The sequence below is a fragment of the Crotalus tigris genome, unplaced genomic scaffold (genome assembly GCF_016545835.1).
Source record: "Crotalus tigris isolate CLP2741 ecotype Arizona unplaced genomic scaffold, ASM1654583v1 scf7180000018364.571795, whole genome shotgun sequence".
Classification (NCBI taxonomy): Eukaryota; Metazoa; Chordata; class Lepidosauria; order Squamata; family Viperidae; genus Crotalus; species Crotalus tigris.
This window is the reverse complement of record NW_024096966.1, coordinates 333,072-354,408: the sequence shown is the minus strand read 5'-3', so window position 1 is coordinate 354,408 and position 21,337 is coordinate 333,072. Positions and strand designations below refer to the sequence as shown.

General features: G+C 34.5%; 1 protein-coding gene across 6 annotated transcripts in view; it reads right to left on the bottom strand.

The window, feature by feature from the left end:
* COL4A4 (collagen type IV alpha 4 chain) overlaps positions 1-21,337 on the bottom strand; it is a 76,761-nt gene that overhangs the window by 54,484 nt on the left and 940 nt on the right. For 3 of the 6 annotated variants that reach the window (XM_039350913.1, XM_039350919.1, XM_039350916.1), the window contains exons 2-8: positions 18,521-18,685; positions 15,739-15,778; positions 11,843-11,914; positions 4,584-4,718; positions 2,832-2,876; positions 1,417-1,533; positions 947-994 (exon numbers count right to left, since the gene is read on the bottom strand). In XM_039350913.1, the coding sequence (XP_039206847.1) occupies positions 947-994; positions 1,417-1,533; positions 2,832-2,876; positions 4,584-4,718; positions 11,843-11,914; positions 15,739-15,778; positions 18,521-18,561 (498 nt within the window). In that variant the 5' untranslated portion in view covers positions 18,562-18,685. Of the gene's footprint in view, positions 1-946; positions 995-1,416; positions 1,534-2,831; positions 2,877-4,583; positions 4,719-11,842; positions 11,915-15,738; positions 15,779-18,520; positions 18,689-21,337 lie in introns of all 6 variants that reach the window. The other 3 variants (XM_039350914.1, XM_039350917.1, XM_039350918.1) reach the window with 2 other exon arrangements.

Genomic DNA, 21,337 nt, shown 5'->3' with positions numbered 1-21,337 from the left:
AAAACTTGATGACCAAAAAAAAGGGGGAAAAAGTGATAAAATACAGGTAGTCCTCGACTTACAACAGTTCGCTTAGTGACTGTTCAAAGTTACAATGGCACTGAAAAAAGTGCCCCTCAAGCCACAGCCGAGCAAGACACCTGCCTGCCCACCCGGCGGCGTTCTTCCTCCTGTCCGAGGTTTTCATTGTTGTGAGCATTTCTGTTGAGGATTGGCAGTGGGGGTGGGGTGGGGGGTGTTTGGTTTTTATTCCCCTTGTCTGCTGGGTGGTTGCAGCAGATTTTGGTCACTTCACATGACCCTGGGACACTGTGACTGTCATAAATATGAATCAGTGCCAAGCATGTGAATGTAAATCACAAGACCCTGGAGATGCTGCAACATTCCAGCTGATCGGCACTTCTTCTGGGCTCAGCAGAAGCACCAGGATCAGTGCTGCTTTCCAGCTGATTGGTGCTTCTTCAGGGCTCAGCAGAAGTGCCAGGATCAGTGCTGCTTTCCAGCTGGAGCCTGGCGCTGATCCTGTGCTTCCACTGAGCGCTGACAGCCCCGAAGAAGCGCCGACCAGCTGGAGCCTGGTGCTGATCCTGGCGCTTCCACTGAGCCCTGACAACCTTGCAGCTCCAGCCATCTCTCGATCAGGCTTGTGCAGTGCTGCCACTGGTTCAGCTCATTTCCCTCCCCTGCTACCACTTTTCTAGGATGGTCGCTTACCATCTGCCAGGTGCCAATGTACCACAAGTGGTACCCGTACCACTGGTTGAAAAGCCCTGTGTTATACTATTATATAACTTTTAGAATTTTAGAATTTCCTAATATTAATAATACAAATCTTTCCTAAACCAATGGCATTCTTTATTGGTGTGAGTCATGGCTCTTACAAATTTAAAATTATTTACACAACTCTTTATCATGAGCACTATTTTAAAAATGATATAACACTCACAGTTGGGTATACGGAATTTCCTTTTTCTCCTTTTTGACCAGGGATACCCTATAAAACATGTTTAAAAATCATTATAAAAAGGGAAAGTTATGAGTTTGCACACAAAAGCTGAAACAATAAAGTATAGGTAGTCTTCAACTTATGTCTGTAGTTGGGACCAAAAATCTAATTGTAAATTGATATGAATGTAAGTGGAGTCACCATAGGACCAGAAGTAATTTTCCAGCCTTTTTTTATTTATTTAAGCAAATGGCCCGGTCATTAAGTGAACCCATTCATTTGAATGGGTGCTTTTTTGCCATAAATTACTTTTAAAGATATTATAGATCATATTAAAATATAAATACATCTCTATACACATTTTCTGTACAATGAAGTGAGTCCGGCATACTAAAGACTATAGACATAAAAATAAGTGGCATTTATAAATTGGTCACAAACTGTATAAGATCTAGTAAAGTTCAACTCACAAGTGACCCTTTTGGTCCAATACATCCAACCTCTCCTGGAAATCCTGGATCGCCTCTTGAACCATTACATCCGTCTGCCCCAGGCTTTCCTCTGGGTCCTTCATAACCCGGTAGCCCCTATAATAAAAAAATTATTCATTCTGTATGTCTGTTAAAATAACTCATCATTTCTCTGTATATATTGAAATAATGCATTATGAAATGTAGGATCAAATGTAGGATCAAATAAGATGTCAGATGTATCTCCAATAGAATTAGAAACAATTTAAAAATTGAAACCTGGTATGTCTAAATAAACCCAGTTTGTCAAGGCTGACTTGATAATATTGAACTTTTAATGGTTAAACATACCTGAAACAGAAAGCTAATGTTATGGGTAGTCAGAGGAACAAATTGGACAGACTGTAGGCATGTATATGAATCATATGTTTAACACTCTACTCAAATGTTTATACAAATGAACAGGGGTTCCACATACAAGCTGATACTATATTGTATACTTCGGTGTCATACTTATCCTGCCATTTTCTCATAGAGCTTCTTCTTCCAGCTGCTAATTGCTCCAAATGTCACAAGCTATTTGGGGGGCAAATGGCAGCCCCAGTAGGGATTTTATGAAAATTTCTACCGAACTTTCATACTAATTTCTCTCCAAATTTTGTTTAAATAAAAACAACAGGAAACAAATCATAGACTAGTTTCTTTTGGGTAGTTTATTATTTATATCCTCAATTTATGTTTCTAAGTTTCTGTTCAATAAAAAGGAGATCACAAGACATTTTTTCCCCAAAAAATACAAAATTATGGTTTCAGAGACAATGGTTGTACCTTGTTCTTATTAATACTCTTCATGAATACTCTAGTATTCATGAATTCTACCATCTGGTAGAGAATGTTCCAAACAATTCAGTGGGAAGCCAGAACATTCATAGAGAGTGTATAATAACTGCTGATAACAAGATTCTAAACTAGTCTGCCTTACTGCCCAGTTCAAGGATTCTAACAGTCCTTTACTACAAATATTTGATGAGAACCTTCAAAGTTCTGGGAATTTCGAAAGGGATTTCTCCTTCTCCTCTTCTAGCCAGGGCTAATTCACTTCACAGAGAATGAAGATAGTTCTCTGTTAGCTAATTTCCTCATAACTGTCCTGGAGATGTGTCTTACACATTAAAATACCATCAAATAGAATATTTTATTAAGTCCTGAAAAGTATATATCATCAGCATCAACAAACATGTCTAGGATGGATACTACATAACTGAGGTGCCATTGCAATTTTTTTTTGATGAGTTACCTATAATAGTGCAATTTTGCTAACTATAGTCAGATCAGATGAATGTAGTGCACAGACCTGTTGAAATATCAATGCTCTACAGTCTTATATGATATGCAGACATTGCCAGCATACTTACCGGCATTCCATCTAGACCTGAAAATCCTGGAACTCCAGTTGGACCCTGAAGAAATTCAACATTAAACAATATTAAAATAGGCGTTTACTTCCCTTTTCTTTCTTTCCCCCTTCTTTGCTACACTTTCTCCTTCCCCTTTCCCTCCCCTATTTTTCCTATTATTTGTTTTTGTACTTTTGTATTTTATATTATAAGCTAATAAAAAATGTTTGCATTAAAATATGCTTTGCTTTAAAAATGACATAGAATAAATTTGTATAATTTGATTTGTTTTTCTCACCACAACAAAATTGAGAGGCAGTATACTCAATCATCAATTACCATTAGATTGAAGCAAATTGTCACTTTATGTGACAAATCAGAAAAGGCAGGCCCTCACGAATTGCCTCAGCAGGGATGACACTAAGTCAGTCTTGCTTAGGATTGTGAAGCGAAGAAGGTCTGCTTTATATTCAGGTGGGAAACTACTACAGAATACCAGGATTTGCAGCTAGATTGAAATCAAGCCAAATAAGTCCTGAAAAAATACAATGGCAAGCAAACCACATTCCAAAATCCTACATAGAAGTGTCTATAAAATTATCAATTCACTCAACTTAAAAGTAACTTTACTAACTCCATCCATTGCTCAGCTAATGAACTATTCATTGCACCTAAGGCCTGTAGCTTTTTGAAGCAGCTTGTTACCTTGGCCTGATGTCCTATATGCATCATTAAGATGCAGCTACTAAAATCGAAGTGATATCTCTAGTACCATTGATCAGTTTCAAGCAGCAGACCTTTCTCCTACTTAGAAGACATAACTTCACTCCTGTTTTTTTGTTTCTTGTTTTCCAGAACTGATTAGATCATATAGTTATGGTAAAATGTGTACATAGGTTTCCAGGGATAGTAATACCAAACAAGACTAGAAAGCAATCTGAGAGTGCAGAAAAGTATGTAAAAAAGATGCTAAGATTCTAGAAAGAGTACAGAGAAGATCAACAAAGATGATTAGGGGACTGGAGACTAAAACATATGAGGAACGGTTGCTGGAATTAGGTATGAAGAGAAGGACAAGGGGGGACATGATAGCATTGTTCCAATATCTCAGGGGCTGCCACAAAGAAGAGGGAGTCAAGCTATACTCCAAAGTGCCTGAGGGCAGGACAAGAAGCAACGGATGGAAACTAATCAAGGAGAGAAGCAACCTAGAACTAAGGAGAAACTTCCTGACAGTTAGAACAATTAACCAATGGAACAACCTGCCTCCAGAAGCAGTGAATGCTCCAACACTGGAAGTTTTTAAGAAGAGACTGGACAGCCATCTGTCTGAAATGGTGTAGGGTTTCCTGCCTGAGCAGGGGGTTGGACTTGATGACCTCGAAGGTCCCTTCCAACTTTATTATTATTATTATTATTATTATTATTATTATTATTATTATTATTATTATATGTATTTTGCTTTCTTTTTTAAAAGAGAATGTGACTCTGCAGATAGTAACATTTCTCTGCATCATATTACACTATGTGAAAGATATATCCTTTTTAAAATTTTCCCAGGACCATGCAGCAGCTGCAGATACCCACAAAATACCAAGAAAAAGCAAAGCTACTTTAAGGAGTTGCAAATATTGTTACATTTCTGCTTCAATATGGTCCAAAGCAAGCTTTTTGCCTTCATATATGAAATGTTGTACAATTCTATTTAATATCCTTAATTTGAATACTGCTAAGTAACGATAGAATTATTATTATTTTTTAAATATCTACCATATTTCCTCTTTCACCAGGTGGCCCAGGTAGACCAGGATCACCTCTTTGGCCTTTTTCTCCTGGAAAACCAATAGGTCCAATGGAACCCAGAGCACCAATTGGACCCTGGACTCCTGGCTGACCAGATTTCCCCTGCAAAGTATAAATAATTCAGATTAATTTCTATGTAAAAACAACAGCAGTTACAATATGAACAATAATTCAGAGGAGGAAAATAGTTTATTCAAACAAAATATTCATATATGATTTCATATCTCATAGTATGTAATATAATATTGAATACATTATATTTTTATTTATTATATTGTAGCACCGATGTACATGTAATACCACAGCCTTGTGATAAATATATTTCTGAAGTCTAGTAAACAGAAAATATATCTTACATATAGCCATTAGAAGCAACAAAAAAAAATTCAGATAAAAAACTCTATTCAACACAAATCACATTTAGACTAAATTATTATAAATATTCATACATGTCTTTTTCCAGGTTTACACAACTGTTTTGGAAAGTTTTTTAGCTCTCTCAACATATATATGCATTTGGACTCCTCTCTTTTGCTGTGAAAGCCTCAGAAATAAAGTTGTTCAAGTCTACTTATTATGAAATATAATAACAACAATAGAGTTGTTCAAGTCTACTTATTATGAAATATAAGCAGCCATTTATTCTTTTTTTATGTTAAATATATATTTTCTCCTCATTTAAAAGAAAGGATATTAGAGGTTTAGTATAGAACTCAATTCTGAAGCAATTCAGACCACTATTTTCTATTAAGTTTTTTTTTTAAATGAATCTCTCAGAAATCAGATGAGCCCATTCCAATTTCTACATTTTTATCTCTCCAAGGAACTTACTTTAGTTACATAGATCAATTAATTTCAAAATATTTGAAAATATGGTTCAGATAAAGAAAGAAGAATCAGAGTCAGGTTAATTCTATTGTTAATATTTCTCTCTCTCTCTCTCTGTGTGTGTGTGTGTGTGTGTGTGTGCACCTTTGAGTCATTATTGACTCCTGGCAACTCTCTAGACAAGTCACTGCAGTTTTATTAGTAAGAAAGTGAATTGCTTCTTCCTAGGGGCTGAGGAAGACTAACTGATTCAAAGTACCCAACTGGCTTTGTGTTGAACACAGGAGTGGAACTCACAATCAGCAAATACTCCCATACATTTAAAAATAACTGAAGACATTAGAAGCTACATATCATATGGAATGAAAGTGCTTAGCATAATTAGTTGGAATTGCCAACTGCCGGTCCAAAATTCACAGTAAGTTTAATAGTTGATTGATTCAACATAAGCACACCATGAGTTACTGGTCTTAGTAGAAACATTGCTAAGAACAAGTTGATGGCATCTATAATATTCATTATTTGCGCCCATCTAATGTGACCATTGTGGTATTTCATTCTCAGGACAGCTGTAAAAATAGAGAGTAAAGAAAGCTACGCTTAAAGTGAAAACAAATCAGTTCAATTAAGTAGGCAGAATGTTATGCCTGACATCTCCTCCTAATGCTAATAAATTCCACTACAGTAGCTTGTAGAGTAGTTTTCATGCAGAATGGCAATGAAGTATAGTGGTGTCATCTACTTTTCCTTTGGCATATTATATAAACTACATATTACTCTGTAACACCCCATATTGTATTATTTGATTTCTTTTGCACTCTAATTTATTTTGATTGTTGTCTAATAACCTCATAATGTATTGATTTTATTGCACATACTTTCCCAGATGTTTGTTTATCTCAAACATATTGCAGTAATCAATGAATATATAACTCTTCCAAAGAGAGAAGGAGTTGATAGATGCCAAGAATATTCATAGCAGGCATCTCCTGGTGTTAAATTAGATCACCCTCTCTCGTTTATAAAAAGTATTTAACCCTAGAGAAGTCAGGATAATATTGTGAGCTTCAGCATAGTCCTAACTCAGACAATGCTATAAAGGATCTGTCTGAAATCTGTTTCGGAGTTCCTGTATGCCTAAAGAATGTTTAGCTATATCTTCTCTTGTAATTTATATAATTTCAATAAACTCTTGGGCTCTTTATTCTATGGGTCGATCTATTATCTTGAATCCTTAAAAAAGCCACCTATCTGGTCATTGGAAAGCAGAACACTTACTAACCATCTAAGTCAGGAACTTTTCAAATGCAAAACCAGCCAATTTTAGTTTAGCACTTCCTGGACTGGAGCTAATATAGATGGTTAAATTCAGCCAAGCAAAACCACTTAGTTTGAAAATAAGATGGCTTTCATTAAAGAAAATATTGTTTAAACTTTTAAAAAGACGCAACAATACTATGTATCATATAAATATGGAAAATGCTTATTTTATTTACTTTCTGCCTCTGAAGTTGTAACAAATTATATGATTGTATTTTCTTCTATAGGATATGGAATATAAATCAGAAGAACAGAAGCCCCATAATAACACAAAATGGAATTATTTTTATGAGCAATGACACTGAGATTTTCTCAAATCTCAGCTATAACTTTTGCATTTGATATATTTAGTATTATTTCTGTTCAATATATTCAGTATTAAATATAATTTTTGTGGACCCATCCTTTTTTCTCACAGTTAGAACGGATATCTCAATGCTTTTCAATTAGGGATTATAGTGCACTAGAGCTCAATATGGTAAATCTGGCCAGCTGCCACTCTAGCAGGTGCTAGTCATAAATATGAATCTTTGGAATAATTAAAGTCGCTAAAAGGACAGCAATATGCAATATATAGTCTTTATCTGGAAAGGAAGACTAGTTTCCCTATGATTTATTTTTATATGATTTATTTTTAATAGAAGTGTGTCTTCCTAGATTCAGTTGGAAAGTGTAATAGAAACAGCAACATGTTTTTGTTTCTTCTTTAGAGGTCATGTTAAATTCAAGGCCATTCTCCTTTCAAATAAAGAGCATAAACTGAATATTATTTCAGGAAGAGCACATAAATGATTTTGTATGTAACTACTTTTCAAATTAAAGGCATGTCTATTTTTTAAAAAACATGAGATAGCTGAGTATATGTTTTTCAGTACCTAGGAAATGTCTTTTTTGATAGGAAAACACACAGTTGTGTTGCTAGTTTTGTTGCAAAGGATTGAAACAGAAACCTGGAATGTTCCTAAAGTGATTTATTCTGTCACAGAATAGTAGAGCTCAGAGTTCATTTTGACAAGACAGTAAGGACAAACTTTTTCTCAAAGAGTTATAGGATAGCAAAAAGTGTTTATCTGATTTTCTTTTTTATTCAATTACCAGAATATTAATTAGGATTCTGGTGGAAATGTATAGATGGACTGAATAGCCGACTTTTAAGTCTCTAGGGCTATGTACTGTACAACCTCTGTCTCATAGGTTGTGGAAACTTGATGCAATGCAAAATGTATTTAGTTTTTGGAACATTTTGCAAATTTCTTGATGGAACTATGTATATGCATTTGTATGCCTGTGTATGTACACACACACACACACACACACACATGCATGTGCACGTTATATAAACGTTACAAATGTAGATATATACAGACAGGTATATAGATATTCCAAATGTTACATCTGTGTGTATAAATTGTTTCTGTGTGCAAGTGTATGTATATATTTTCAACACACACACACACACAGACACACAAACACATGTACTTGTATGTGTGTGTTGTAAAAACAAACAAACAAATATTTACACACACAATATTGAAATCTTCCCCACTGCAGTTGAATTTATAGTGGAGCTGTTACTAGTTAAATGGGATGTACAAATATTTAGACAGAATACATAAGTATATTCCATGTCAAAGTCATTTAAGGAAAACATGAATCAGTTTGTCAAAGGTATCATGTCCTATAGGAATCCTCAGTAATTCAACAATCCCCTAGTGATTTAAATAATACAATTTGAGTTTAAAGGAATGAATTCAGAACTTAGGTTTTTAAACTGGGCATGGGCAATTGGTTATTGGTTTATTTATTATTAACCATGGGCAATTGGTTATTGATTTATTTATTATTGGTTATTTATTTGTTAAAAAGAGATATTAATAGAAATACATTTTCAAGTTTGCAACAGAATGTGATTATTTTGCCTGATATTATAAAAAATATTTATAGCTTAACTATGTTCTTTTTCTACATTATTGTAATGCCACCCTCCTTTTTTTTTTGCTTCATTGATATTCTCTCTATATATCTATATCTGTATTTGTATCTGTATTTGCATCTGTATATTTATATGTGTATAACTAGTCACTAGCAGATGTCACTATTTCTTTGTGAGAAGAAAGAGAAAAGACCAGGGAAAAAACAAAAAACAAATATTAGACAGCATCAGAATTCCAAAATTAAGTCTTTGGAAGCAAATATTTCAGTACCTTGGACAGAACCAAGGAGCATATAGTATTATTTGTTCTGGTTAATTCATCTATTGAATCCTCTACTGAAATTGCTAATGGCAGGGTTCTTTATCACACTTCAAGAGAACTGCTTAACTAAACATGAGGTATACATTTGTTAGGATCCCTAAAAAATAGGTCAGATCACCAATGACAGCTTGTTGTCATGATCTACTTAACTCTTATCAGAAAAAATTACAGTAGAGAATAGGATAAAAAACTAAGATCGAGCCAGGTCATATTGTGGCCCTTTCGACTATTAAAGTAAATTTAATTTTTTAAAAAAAATAATCTTAAAACCAGAAAATACAAGTGCAGAATTTTAGCAGAAATAAAAACAGCTAGATTTAGATAAAAACAACTAATTATTCTAGAAAAAAGGCAAAAAACAATGTTTTTCTGTATAATTATTTAAAATTTTGGATTCCTTAAAATACAATATTCCCATAGGAGCAATTGACTAAACATAAGTTGATAACTTTACAAACTCAAGTCTTTTTCTCCTTTTCCTCCTTTTTTTCCCCACTGACATGTTCTTATTCTTATTTGTCTGATATTAGCATAAATACAGTTTGTATTACCATTTCTTTCGAAACAAAGATTAAATGATAGCTACAGTGGTGGGATTCATCCAGTTTGCACCACTTCGGCAGAACCAGTAGCTAATTTTTTGTTGCCCAGGCCCAGAATGAACTTCCTGAAGAGGCATCCATACAGAGAACTGGTTGTTCACATCTTTGAATCCCACCACTGAATAGCTACCTAAGTTTGATCAATAAATCATAGTTATTACTAATTATGAAAAGGGAAAGAGAATTTAGATCAATAGATGGAGAACTATAATCTCCCCATCATTATTTACTACTTGGGCTCTGTATCTTTTTTTTGGACTTGATTTGCAACTTTTTTAAGCAAGTTCCTGTCCTTAGAATTTAATTAGGCTGAAAAATGGTTACTAAATGGAAGACTGTAATAAATCTCAATCAAATCAATAATACAGTTCTTTTACTATTTATTATATGAATTTTGTCATCAGACATGAGGGGCAAGCAATCCCAATTTACTTTTATTCAAAAATACAGAATTACGCATAATAGTGATTTAATACATTATGTGAACAGCAAGTGGAACTAAGTTTCAAAGTTTTGCTTCCTTATGTGCTTCTTTTTTATTTGATCTTGGTTCAACATTTTAAAGACTACATTTTTTAGCAATTAAAATTCCAGTTCATTCAAGTATGGCATTTTCTAATTTTCCATGATATGGTTCATTATCCCACAAATAAATGAGTATGCAGTGCAAAGAAGTGTTTTTATATTTAACAGACTCATGTATTAAACTCTACTCTTGAAGAAGGAAGAAAGCTGTGGATATAATACCAAGCATTTTAAATATGCAGCTTGTAAAGTAAAATTAAAATGCTGCATTATCTGCATTATTTTAAAAATATGGATATCTATCACTTCCAGCTTCTTAAGCTATTGTCTCAAGACTGTGATGAAAGGACATCTCTGTAAGAAATTAGTTAGCAAATGGCTCTGAAATCTTTTTGAAACAGGTAGCAGGTTATAGAGATATAAGAATCAGAAAGAGCCTTATAGTACCTCTGAAAACTAATGTGTGTTATTATAAGACTGAGCATTTGAGAGCTGCAGCTCCACAAATTTAATGAACACAGACTCTTCCTGAATTTTGTCTAAATCAACTAACATGGCTTTCCTGGCACAGTGTCTACAAAGCTATAATGAAACTAATCAAGTACTTCAATTTGAGGGAAAACTTAAATTTCTGCAGCACATTCTTACATGATATACTGTTCCTATCCTACAATTAATTCAGCAGCTTGTTAGAAACAACTTACATTGAGAATGAATATAGTCTTCATGTCATGGGAATTGTACACACCTTTCCTTAAGATACTAATTTGTTTTCCATTATATATTATACATACTATATTTCCCCCAAATAGGCAGAATTCTTCTTAGTCAAGGACTAAACCAGAGAACTAAACAATATCATTGTTGGGAAATAACTCTAATTATTGTAAATCTTCGGTCTAGATACCTATTGTTATACAGATTTTTCACTGAAAATGATTTATATATATTTAGCCACATTTAGCCTAATTTTCATTCCTCAAAAGAATTAGCATGTCAGGTATTGTAGAGTAATGGTTATAATTCTGGACCAAGGTACTTGACTATCAGAAGTCCCAAAGATGTCATCCTATTGATCCAGACTCCAGCCTTTACTAAGTCTATCCATGAGGCTCACTATTACAATGCACTCTTGATAGCTACCTATGATTAGGGATATATCTTTAGACTTAATACTACTGAATATAAATTGATATTAGCAACAATTTTCAACCATGATTGCTGGTTGGATGATAATTTCCTGGAATTAATTTAGAACACTTTAAACTTTAATTTAATTTAAATTTTAAAACTCCAAATAATTTAATGTCAGAGAATTCAGAAACTGGATCTGTGCTTATATGAAGCTCAAGAAGTCTGAATATTAGCTATGAGACATTTAAATCACCTATCAGACTTTAACATGAAAAAACTGAAGTACTGTTTTTCACAGAAATCAATAGAAGTGAATATTTTACATTCTGGCCCCCAATTTTTAGAATGTTACCCTATATAATGACAATTTCATTCTTTCATTTTTATATACTTTCTGAAACAATTCTGCTTTAGTGAATATTCTTAGATTAACAATTCTGAGTGTATCTTTCCTTATATTTTATTCACAATTATCATGATTTGGTTTGTTTTTATTTGTAATTTAGTTTCAATAGCTGTTAAGAGGAAAAACAGGACAAAACAAAGGAAATTTAAAATTTACTCTTGAGCCTTTTTCAGGAAAGCATCGACAAATGGAACAATCTTCTCCACCACAATATCCAATATATGAACCCTAAGAAGAAATAGAAGATATTGCTGTTATTATTGTTATCCCATTTCAGATCTGCTTACCAACTTCATATAAATGTGTTTGGAAGCTTAGAAATGCTTTATCATCAGTAAGGCTATTAAAAAAACTTGTTTAAAAACTAAATATAAAAGAAATAATGGGTAAGATACTGACTGATAAGAAAGAACGTTAAAAGGTTATAGAATCTGTAATCCTGTTTATGTATATATGTGTGTGTACATTATTTTATTTTTCACATTTCTGTACTGACCATACAGATGTATGTATGTATTTGCCCACACGCTCACACACATATATACAAAAAAGCATCTAAAATCAACCTTAGTAAGACTACCTTTAGATAGCTAAAGTCATGAAGGGCAATTACAGATTTTTTATTAAAAAGCAAAAGAAAAAAAAATCAGGAAATTAGCTAAGGATGGTAATCAAGTTTTTTAAAAGTTAAGTCAAAACAGAAACACACACAAAAAGATTAGCTCCTAGACGAGGCAAAAAAGATAGAAACCAATCAGTGAAGAACATGAAATTCAAGAAATTGCATAATTTTAAGTAAAAGAGGATAAGGGTGAGACTTATAAAAGACACCAGTCAAGATTCTGGGAATTGTCCTTGAAGTGCTGGGAAACTGGATAATGCAATTCCCTAGTCAAAACCAAACAAAATAAGTATCAAAATATTTTTGGGAGCTTTGAAATTTTCTGAGTCAAAGTTTACTTCAGTGTTTTATAGGAAGAGAGGCATTTTGGAAAGATGTTAGTGTTTTTTTTTATTTTAAACAAAAATAAATATACCAACTCTAGAACAAGGCTGCCAAAGTATTTCTGAAAGGAATCTTGTGCCTTTAAAGCATTGAAGAAATGTAATATAGAAAGTTGCTACGTGGCACTTGTACGCACATTAGTTGATTCTTATATGCCGTTGGGGAAGAGATGATACCCAGCTATATATCTCCTCCCCGAGCTCTCTCAGTGAAGCAGCTGATGTGATGGGCTGTTGCCTTGAAGCTGTGAAGGTCTGGATGGGGGTTAACAGACTCAGGCTCAATCCTGACAAAACCGAGTGGCTTTGGATGTTGCCTCCCAAGGATCATGTTAACTGTCCAGTGTTGACTCTAGCAGGGGAAAACATACCCCCTTCGGAGCGGGTTTGCAACTTGGGTGTCCTCCTTGATCCACAGCTGAATTTGGAACATCATTTGACGGCTGTGGCTGGGAGGACCTTTGCACAAGTTCGTTTGTTGCACCAGTTGCAAACCTACCTGGACCGGGAGGCTCTCCTTACAGTCACTCATGCCCTTGTCACCTCACGTCTGGACTACTGCAACGTGCTCTACATGGGGCTACCCTTGAAAAGTATTCGGAGACTACAGTTGGTCCAGAATGCAGCCGCGCGAGTGATAGTGGGTGCTCCTCGGTACACCCACATTACACCTATCCTCCGTGAGCTGCACTGGTTGCCTATTGGTCTCCGGGTCCAATTCAAGGTGTTGGTGATTACCTTTAAAGCTCTATATGGCTCAGGGCCAGGCTATTTGCGAGACCGCCTACTACCTCATAGTTCCCTTCGTCCGGTTAGATCCCACAGGCTGGGCCTCCTTCAGGTCCCGTCGGCCAAGCAGTGCCATTTGGCGGGGCCACAGGGAAGGGCTTTCTCTGTGATGGTGCCCACGTCTTGGAACCAGCTCCCCCCGGAGATTAGGACCGCTCCCACCCTGTTGGTTTTCCGCAAGCTGCTTAAGACCTGGCTTTTCTGGCAGGCCTGGGGTTTATAAAATCTGACCCCTGGATGACTGTTATTGTATTGTTTGTTTTGTCATGTTATATGATGTTTTTATTGTTAGCCGCCCGGAGTCCTGAGGGAGTGGGGCGGTTTATAAATTTTAAAAATAAATAAATAAATAAAATCTAAAAGACTTTTTAGGCAATCATAAAAATTTCAAGCAGATAAAATGGAATATTATCAGATAACATGTTGGAGTCATAGTATCAGCTGCCTAAGTGACAAAATAGTTTGCCATCAATAATGACAATAGCAGGAATATGTACAATAAATTCATAAAATGTGTGAATTAATCTACAAAATTGGCTATGATTTCATATTTGCATATTTCACATATGTAAACAAAAATTATGTGCATTTATTGGTGATATAATGCATCTTGCATTCTTGAATTACCTGGCTTTTGTGTCTCCCTATCACTCTATGCCTATTACCATGGTGTTCTTTTATTTAGTCATCAATTTATTCTTTTATATATATCGAATTTATATAAAATGTGACTCTGGGCAATGTTCAACAAAGATATAAAATGATTTTTTTTAAAAAAGTCATTGTTAGTAGTCATAAAGGAGACACCTCAGGATCTCCCTGGTCTCCTGGGAGCCTTAGGCCTGATGATGTAACCAGATCTTGAGGGACTTTCCTAAAGTAAGTAATGATGGAGCCCTTCAGATTCTCTTCATAGTTTTCTCATTAAATGAACTGACCATTTTTCCTTATCAAAAATATTTCCAAAACATTTTGTTTTCTTGATCTTTAGTCTATATATGTTCTTACGCATACATAGTTATACAAAAAAAAAAAAAAGACTGAGCTTCTGGGTCATTTTATCTTGAGGCAAAATTCCAAGGGAAACATCAATCTATCCCTTGCTTTTTTGGCTTTTTAGATGCATGTTTCTGTGGCAGAAACCCCCTCTAACTAAGGCATGTGTTATTATCGTTCTAGGAAAACTATTTTTCAGTTTAACCTTGCACTGAAGATTAAAATGTTACAGTAGTCAAAACATAGATTAATCACAAAAATTTTGACTATTTTTCATTTAACAATCTACAGCTTCTCCCAAAGAAAACTGCCAGTGCTTTGTGGAACCATCAAATTCTTTGCAAGCTGACCTTGGGTTCCTTAGTGGAAGGTGTGTAATAATAAATTAATTACATTTTGAGCTTCTTCTGGAGGAAATGTTTGGCCTACGTTCTAAGTTCTCTTAAGATGTCACCAACAGCTAAAATTTGGGTCAGATATTTCTCAAATGTGATGGGATTTTGTTGCAATTAGGCAGGATTTTTTATACTGATGAATAAGTGGGGAAGGGCTTCCTGAAGAGAGAAAGTTTGCTTAAAATTATTATTTGCCACCTTATTACTTGCATCAATTTTGGAAAGTATATAAGGTATAAAGGTTCTTAGGTTTTCAAGTTAGAGATATTTTAACCCTGAAATCATCCAAACTGTGTAATTAGTATATGTTTTTATAAAAACAAAATGATGAATAGTTTGTCCACAACAATAATAGGGGCATTGCCTAGGAAGATTATTAGCCTGCTTTGTAAGATTAATTTCAGATTCAGACAAAATGCCTATGAGAGTTTTTTTTTAAATCCTAACTTCAGTATGCTTCAGCTTCAGTTTCAATGCTATATCTGTCCATATGTTTAATCGTACAGAACATCAGATATTATTTGCTAAACATGCTATTGAAGTAATTCTCACTTTAATTATATTCAAGACAAACATTAATATTGAGCTTTGCAGCAAAAGTTATTACTTAAAAGTCTCACCATATTCAGTACAAGTAAATGTAAATTTGCTAGCTAACTTGATTAATTATACTAAGGAATCTGTCCAAGAAACTTTATGTTTCCCAATAGGTCAGGGCATCATGGCATTGATGATATGCCAAATTATTTATTGGTTAAAGTTATTATTCCTTTTTCATAAGTAACTCATACAGTATATCCAAGATTTTATTGATTCAAAAATAATTTTGTAACATGTATGTGAATAAAAGAAAAAAGTATCACTTACCCCATAAGATGGCTGGACTGAAGCAACAATTATTAGCCACCTAATTCATAGGACAATACAGGTTAAATTATGATAATCAGTCTCCAATTGAGATAATATAAGAAAATCTTATTGCAAGGATTTAAAAGAATTTTAAAAATGGTTAGGATTTTTTTTCTTTATTTTTCTAACCCAGTGGCTCAGTTTGCATTATACATAGATATGATGATTAAAGAGTGATTCTTTTTGTCAAACATACTCAGCCATGGTGGTTATTTTACATCATGTGGGTCTTAAAAATTGAGAAAATTGAAAATATATCATTAACTATGGGGTAAAATATTGGGCAAACATACCACCTTCCTCTAAAAATATAAAGTGGGAAAACTAGAAAATTGTGGATTTTGTATCCTATGTATGATTTATTAATTCTTCATAATTCTTTGTGAACACAGTCACATATGTGCACAGTTAATACAGGTAGCCTTCAATGTAAGGTTCTACATTTAGGCAAGAAAAACCAAATGTACAAGTATAGTATAGGGGGTACCTTACTCAATAGTAGTCACTGTGAGAGGGATCTCGGAGTCCTAATGGACAATCACTTAAACATGAGCCAGCAGTGTGATGCAGCTGCCAAAAAAGCCAACACAGTGCTGGGCTGCATTAACAGAGGGATAGAATCAAGATCACGTGAAGTATTAATGCCACTTTACAATGCCTTGGTAAGGCCACACTTGGAATACTGCATCCAGTTTTGGTCACTATGATGTAAAAAAGATATTGAGACGCTAGAAAGAGTACAGAGAAGAGCAGCAAAGATGATCATGGGACTGGAGGCTAAAACATATAAGGAACGGTTGCTGGAATTGGGTATGTCTAGTTTAACAAAGAGAAGGACGAGGGGGGACATGATAGCAGTATTCCAATATCTCAGGGGCTGCCACAAAGAAGAGGGAGTCAAGCTATTTTCCAAAGCACCTGAAGGTAGGACAAGAAGCAACGGGTGGAAACTAATCAAGGAGAGAAGCAACCTAGAACTAAGGAGAAACTTCCTGACAGTTAGAACAATTAACTAGTGGAACAACCTGCCTCCAGAAGTAGTGAATGCTCCAACACTGGAAGTTTTTAAGAAGAGACTGGACAGCCATTTGTCCGAAATGGTATAGGGATTCCTGCCTGAACAGGGGGTTGGACTGGATGACCTTCAAGGTCCCTTCCAACTTTTATTATTATTATTATTATTATTATTATTATTATTATTATTAATGACCAAGTTAGTTGTTAAGTGAATTTTGCTGTGATGCCACAGTAGTTAAAATGCAGTATTGCAGGCTAACGCTGTCCAAAATCTGGAGTTTGATCTTGATTGTTTCAAGGTTACTCAGCCTTCTATCATTCCTAGTTCAGTAAAGTGAGGACCCAGGTTGTTGGGGACAATATGCTGACTCTGTGAACCACTTAGAGAAGGCTGTAAAGCACTATGAAGCAGTATATAAGTCTAAGTGCTATTGCTATTATCCCATTTTACAACCTTTGTTGCCACAGTTATTAAATGAATCACTGCAGTTATTAAGTTAGTAACACAGTTGTTGGGTGAATCTGGCTTCTCCATTGACTTTGCTTGTCAGACATTTGCAAAAGGTAATCAGATGACCTTGGGACAATGCAATGGTCATAAATATGAGCCAATGGCCGTAAGTGTGTAAAATTACCATGATAATTACCATGCAGTGCGGTAGCCATAATGACAATCTTTGCCCTAATCATTAGATTATTTCACATGCTTTATATAATGAAGGAGTTTATAGGTACACTGTTATTGAGAGCTCCCTTTTACTGTGTACATTATGTTATCCCATTGTTGACCTAATTTGAGATTCTTTTAACACATTGTCCATACAGGACAGTTTTGTACATTGTCCTAGTTTAAATCATGGCTAGCTGGTTAGTGTTTCACTAAGGTTAGTGAACCCAGTCTACATGACTGTTGGAGCTAAAAGAAAACAAGGAAATAATATCTTTTTTTAAAGTTTTTTTTTCCATCCTGTTTTGCCAGCAGAAAATGGAATATCATATAATTTTTTATTTCTCTTATTTACTATTTTGTCAGGTAATTCCTATAATTGACTGAATTACAGTTTCGATAGACTTGGCTCTAAAAAAGAAAACCAAGCATTCCAAGTCATGGAATAGAAATTTCCCACCTCATGCTTCTCCCGGAAACAGGGATGCCTCTCTTTGTGCATGCTGCAAAGCCTTCTGGCTGTGTTAGAGGATGCTTGAAATCTTTACTTTGCTTTTCTTCGTTTTTATAGGGCTTTTCGCTACCAAGTGATGGATACAAATGGTCACAGATTACGAGAAATGAACTCCAGCACTTCTACAGAGCACCAGATTCCCTACTTCTGCATTGTACTATACCATTCAACACAAACACACTATTCATGGCACTTTAAAATTTTTATGGCAAGGACGGATGGCCTAAAAAAAAAAAGACACCCCCCCCCCCAATAGATAACCTCTCTCACCTACAAGGATATAGGAAATTAAGGAACAGAAAGAGCTAAAGCTTCAGTGGAAACATGGGTAAATTAGAGAATTCCCTGTTTCTTTAACTAACAAAATTAATGTGTGTATATTTGTGCTTATATTTGAATTTTTCCAGTATTTAGCAAATATATGGTAAATACCAGACACAATATATTTCAAGTAGCACCAATAAGATTAAAAATCAGCACACTAAGCCTGCTTCTGCTTTCCGATTTGAAAGTTATTACTTTAAGTAGAAGAGAAAACTTACCATGCACCTGTAATAAATTTAATCCAATATAAGCAATTCATTATGGATGTAGTTTATATTAATATATTTGAATCCAGGCCTTCAATATTTTAATTTTTAATAACAAGGATTTGATCCCACTGCAGGTATGAAAACCATGTTCAACATTCTTCTTGGCTTTGTGATCTGCTAGGAAAGAAAGTATGACAAACCTTAATTTTATGCACAAATATTTTTAACTTTACATTTAAGTTGATATATTTTGGAAATATTAGCTCTCTTCTGGAGTGAAATATGTAAATGTAAATATCCATTGACTTAGTTTTCTAGTGTCACAGAAATATATATATACACACATAACAAGATTCCCCCATGTAACTTTGTTTTCAAAAGCAAAAACATAACCACATACACAATAATTCTCAAGTTATTTTTAAACATGCATGTCAAAAATCATTGTAAATTTTAGACACTTCAGACAGCTGGAAATGCCCCTATTATCCATGGTAGAATTATTTACAGGCATCTGCAAATGTGTCTTATTTCAATTATTCTGCTTGCGTTTTAGCTATGTCCTAATGAAGGAACCATCAAAGAATCTGACCCTAGGCCTCATTCAGTTCTCTATTCCAGAGCAGTGCAACTCAAGTAACTTTATTTATGAGAATGAGTAATTTAGTACCAAAATGTTTATTTTGAAAATGACTAAGAACTTTTTGGGGCCCAAGATGTCTCTTTATTTAAAAAAGAAAGAAAGAGAGAATCAAGAGAATTCTTATGAATGCTTGAAAGATCTCTTTCTAGAACCCCAGTCCTTAGAAAACCATTTTAATCCAAGTAGAAATATTGAGGCAAATGTAAAGCTAATTTGTTTTGGCATTGTTTTCTCATTACATATCTACTTTAAAAAATAGCTGAATACTAACTCTGGCACACCTAGTAAGAGTTTTGATTTCCCTTTGAATAATAAATTCCTCTCATATCACAGTTCTTTTCCAAAGAGATATTTGAGGATAACATAATAAGCATGCAGAAACAGTTGCAAAAAAGGTTTAGAATAAGGCCAAAAAAAGATTGTTTTATTTTTGTTTAGTGACTGAATAGGCGAGACTCAAAAATGATTCTAGGATGATTCCAAATGATTACCTTCAGCAAGGTTAGCATAAGGAAATGTCTTCATTCAGCTCATACATTTCATTAAACCAGAACATGCTTTTATCACTTGTAGCTTAGCATGTTGGCCTGGTTTAGCCATTATGCCAAGTAAAGTATGAAGAATACTCATTTTCTCACAGGTAATGTGAGAATATCTCAGGTAACTGAGCCATGGTTTCACACAGTATCTAAACCATATCAAAGTCTGCCAAACAAACTGAATGTGTCTTTAAAATATTACTGCTTTTTTCCCAGAAGGGGTATTATCTTTAATGAAGCATAGACACAGCATCTATAATGCTTAACTCTGATTCTGTTCAGTGTGTCACATAACACCTGAAAAATCCATTTTAAGCCTATTCAGTTTCAGTGTGGTTAAGCTTCTATGCTATCTCGACAATCTTTAAGTAAGTATTAAAAATACCTTCTCAGTCAATACTATTTTATAGTCTTAATAATAAATAGAAAATGAGTGATGGTGAAAGGGAAATCCTGAAAACCTTATAAAGGACAATGTTGGAAGGAACATGGAAGTAACATTCCAAATTAGTTTTCAAGGCTGGTTTTCCGGAAGTAACACCATCTTTTCTTGGATCAGTTAATGTAGAAAGTCTTACAGACAAGGTAACAGAATCATCTTACTGCACCTGTTGTTATAAATCAATCTGCTATGCGGCAATGACAGGGTAACTCAAGGCTAAAACCTTTTATTCTACATGTATTAACATACTTTACGTACACCACATATACTAAATAAACTGCCATTTCTATCCTGTCTATAGTAAAACCAATTTGCCTTAATGGGTAAAAAAAAAAATAATGTCCAAATATTTCTGTAACAAATCCTGTCCTCACAGCTTTGGATGTGAGCCCTAATGTGAATTTTAAAATTGCCATGAAATAGTAATTTTACACATGATCAGACTTAAGGTGCAAAGATCTGGACTATCACAAAAAGGAAGGAACAAGAAACAGAAAAGTCTAAATTTTGCCATCATCTAGTGGTCATCCAGATTTTTGCATTCCAGGCAAGGTAACCCTTATATTTAACGAGATTGTTAGCTTATCTAATTCAGGGCTTTGATACTGTATTTATCTTAACAAACTGTTAAGCAGGGCTGTACATTCTTTTAAAATAATTTGGAAGGAGTACTTCAGAATTGTGCAACCACAGCACATCCCTGCTCCTTCTCTGGCTATCACAACAAGCTGCAGCTATTTCAAGAGTCACACTGTCTTTTTTATTTTTTTCAAAAATCTGGGGGGGGGGGAAGACAAGCTGTTCGAAGAAATAGCAGTGAAGAACTAAACTCATGTTAAATCTAAAGCACTGTTTACTAATGATTCCTAATGATTTTTAAAATTTGCATAGTCTTCCTATTAACTAAAATTCTGAAATCCAAAGTTCCCAGGGATTTCCCCTGAAGATATATCTAAACAACAGTTTGCTTATTCCAAACCAAAAGTGCCTGGAGTACAAAAAAACCTGAATAGTAACAAAGAGATTCAGAACCTTCTAATTGATATAACAACAAAAATCCAATTGGGGATGTACTACGGCCTGGTATAAAGAAATGGCCAAAATAAAGCCCGAAAGTCCCCTTTTTATGATTCTCAGAGTTGCCCCTGACTCAGATGGTTAAAAATGATGGCAAATCACATACCAACAAGCTTAGTAGCCTT